A 1753-nucleotide genomic window follows, 5' to 3' on the forward strand; every position below is an offset into this window, starting at 1 on the left:
ACAGAGCCGAAGACCTGCGGAGGTCCCTCGGACGCCTCCCGGCGGGCTCACCTTGGGGGCGAAGGCCGACTGGAAGAGCTCCTTCAGGCTGAAGGCGTAGGCCTTGGACTTGCCCGTCTCCGAGGCGTAGAGGATGGTGGCCTTGACCCGTTGGGCCATCACGTGGCCCATCAGCTTGGCGGAGATCTTGACGGCGCTGCGGGGAGGGAGAGGAGACACCGGCTGGGGAGGGAAGGACCCGTAGCCCATCCTTCCTCCTTTTGGGGACGGGGGTCCGGGGACCGACGGGGCGGCCCTCGTTCTTCGCCTCCCGAGCGTCGGAGAACCCGGGGAAGGGTGGAAGGTCCTTACTTGGCGATCTCCTTGAAGGTCTTCTTCCGGGTGATGGTGGTCCCTTTGGGGATGTAGGACTTCCAGGGGTCAGCCTGCGGGTAGAGGGAGGTCGGTTTAGGGGAGGGGGCCGGGCCCGCGGAGGGTTGGAGAGCCCTCAGCTCTCCAGCTGGGTGGAGGGGCTGCGGCAGGCCGCCGCCGCGCGGGCTTGGTGCCTGTCCCGGAGGTCCCGGCGACGCGGGGAGTCCTCGGCTTTACGACCGGAAGCGTTCGGTGAGGGGCCGTCGGAGGTTACGGCCCTGGAGAAGTCTCCGGTGGTGGGTCCTCGCACTTACAGCCATCAAGAGGTGTCCAGGGATCAAAATCTGGGTACTACGCCTCCTCCTCCCCTCTTGTCCTCCCTTTCTCCTTTCTCCTTCTTTCTCCTTTCTTCTTCTCCTTTCTCCTCTTTTCTCCTTCTCCTTTCTCCTCTTTTCTCCTTCTCCTGGTTTCTGCGCCTCCTCCTCCCTTCTTGTCCTCCCCTTCTCCTTTCTCCTTCTTTCTCCTTCTCCTTCATTCTCCTTCTCCTCCTTTCTCCTTCTCTTTCTCCTTCTTTCTCCTTGTCCTTTCTCCTTCTCCTTCATTCTCCTTCTCCTCTTTTCTCCTTCTCCTTCTTTCTTTCTCCTTCTCCTTGCTTCTCCTCCTCCTCCTCCTTCGCTCTTGTCCTCCCCTTCTCCTTTCTCCTCCTTTCTCCTCCTCCTTTCTCCTTCTCCTCTGTTCTCCTTCTCCGTTCTCCTCCTCCTCCTTCTTTCTCCTTCTCCTTTGTTTCTCCTTCTCCCCCTCCCCTCTTGGCCTCCCCTTCTCCTTTCTCCTTTCTCCTTCTCCTTCTTTCTCCTTTCTCCTCTTTCTCCCTTTTCCTTCTCCTTCTTTTTCCTTCTCCTTCTCCTTCTCTTCCTTTCTCCTCCTCCTTTCTCCTTTCTCCCTTCTCCTTTCTCCTTCTCCTCCTTTCTCCTTCTCCGTTCTCCTCCTCCTCCTTCTTTCTCCTTCTCCTTTGTTTCTCCTCCTCCTCCTCCCCTCTTGGCCTCCCCTTCTCCTTTCTCCTTTCTCCTTCTCCTTCTTTCTCCTTTCTCCTCTTTCTCCCTTTTCCTTCTCCTTCTTTTTCCTTCTCCTTCTCCTTCTCTTCCTTTCTCCTCCTCCTTTCTCCTTTCTCCTTTCTCCTTCTCCTCCTTTCTCCTTTCTCCTTTCTTCTCCTTCTCCTTCTCGTTCTCTTCCTTCTTTCTCCACCTTCTCCCCTCTTGCTCGTTCTCCTTTCTCCTTCTCCTTTCTCCTTCTCCGTTCTCCTTCTCCGTTCTCCTCCTCCTCCTTCTTTCTCCTTCTCCTTTGTTTCTCCTTCTCCCCCTCCCCTCTTGGCCTCCCCTTCTCCTTTCTCCTTTCTCCTTCTCCT

The 1753-nt window shown here is 56.6% G+C and overlaps 1 protein-coding gene across 1 annotated transcript in view; it reads right to left on the bottom strand.

Annotated features, from left to right (window-relative positions):
- Positions 1 to 1753, bottom strand: part of NOS3 (nitric oxide synthase 3) — a gene marked incomplete at its 3' end in the record, with an annotated part of 16734 nt that overhangs the window by 2493 nt on the left and 12488 nt on the right. Inside the window, exons 11-12 of the mRNA XM_015828390.1 lie at positions 352 to 425; positions 52 to 196 (exon numbers count right to left, since the gene is read on the bottom strand). Coding sequence (XP_015683876.1) covers positions 52 to 196; positions 352 to 425 — 219 coding nt within the window. The remainder of the gene's footprint in view (positions 1 to 51; positions 197 to 351; positions 426 to 1753) is intronic.

Source organism: Protobothrops mucrosquamatus, unplaced genomic scaffold (assembly GCF_001527695.2).
Source record: "Protobothrops mucrosquamatus isolate PMUCROS unplaced genomic scaffold, P.Mucros_1.0 scaffold4453, whole genome shotgun sequence".
Lineage (NCBI taxonomy): Eukaryota > Metazoa > Chordata > Lepidosauria > Squamata > Viperidae > Protobothrops > Protobothrops mucrosquamatus.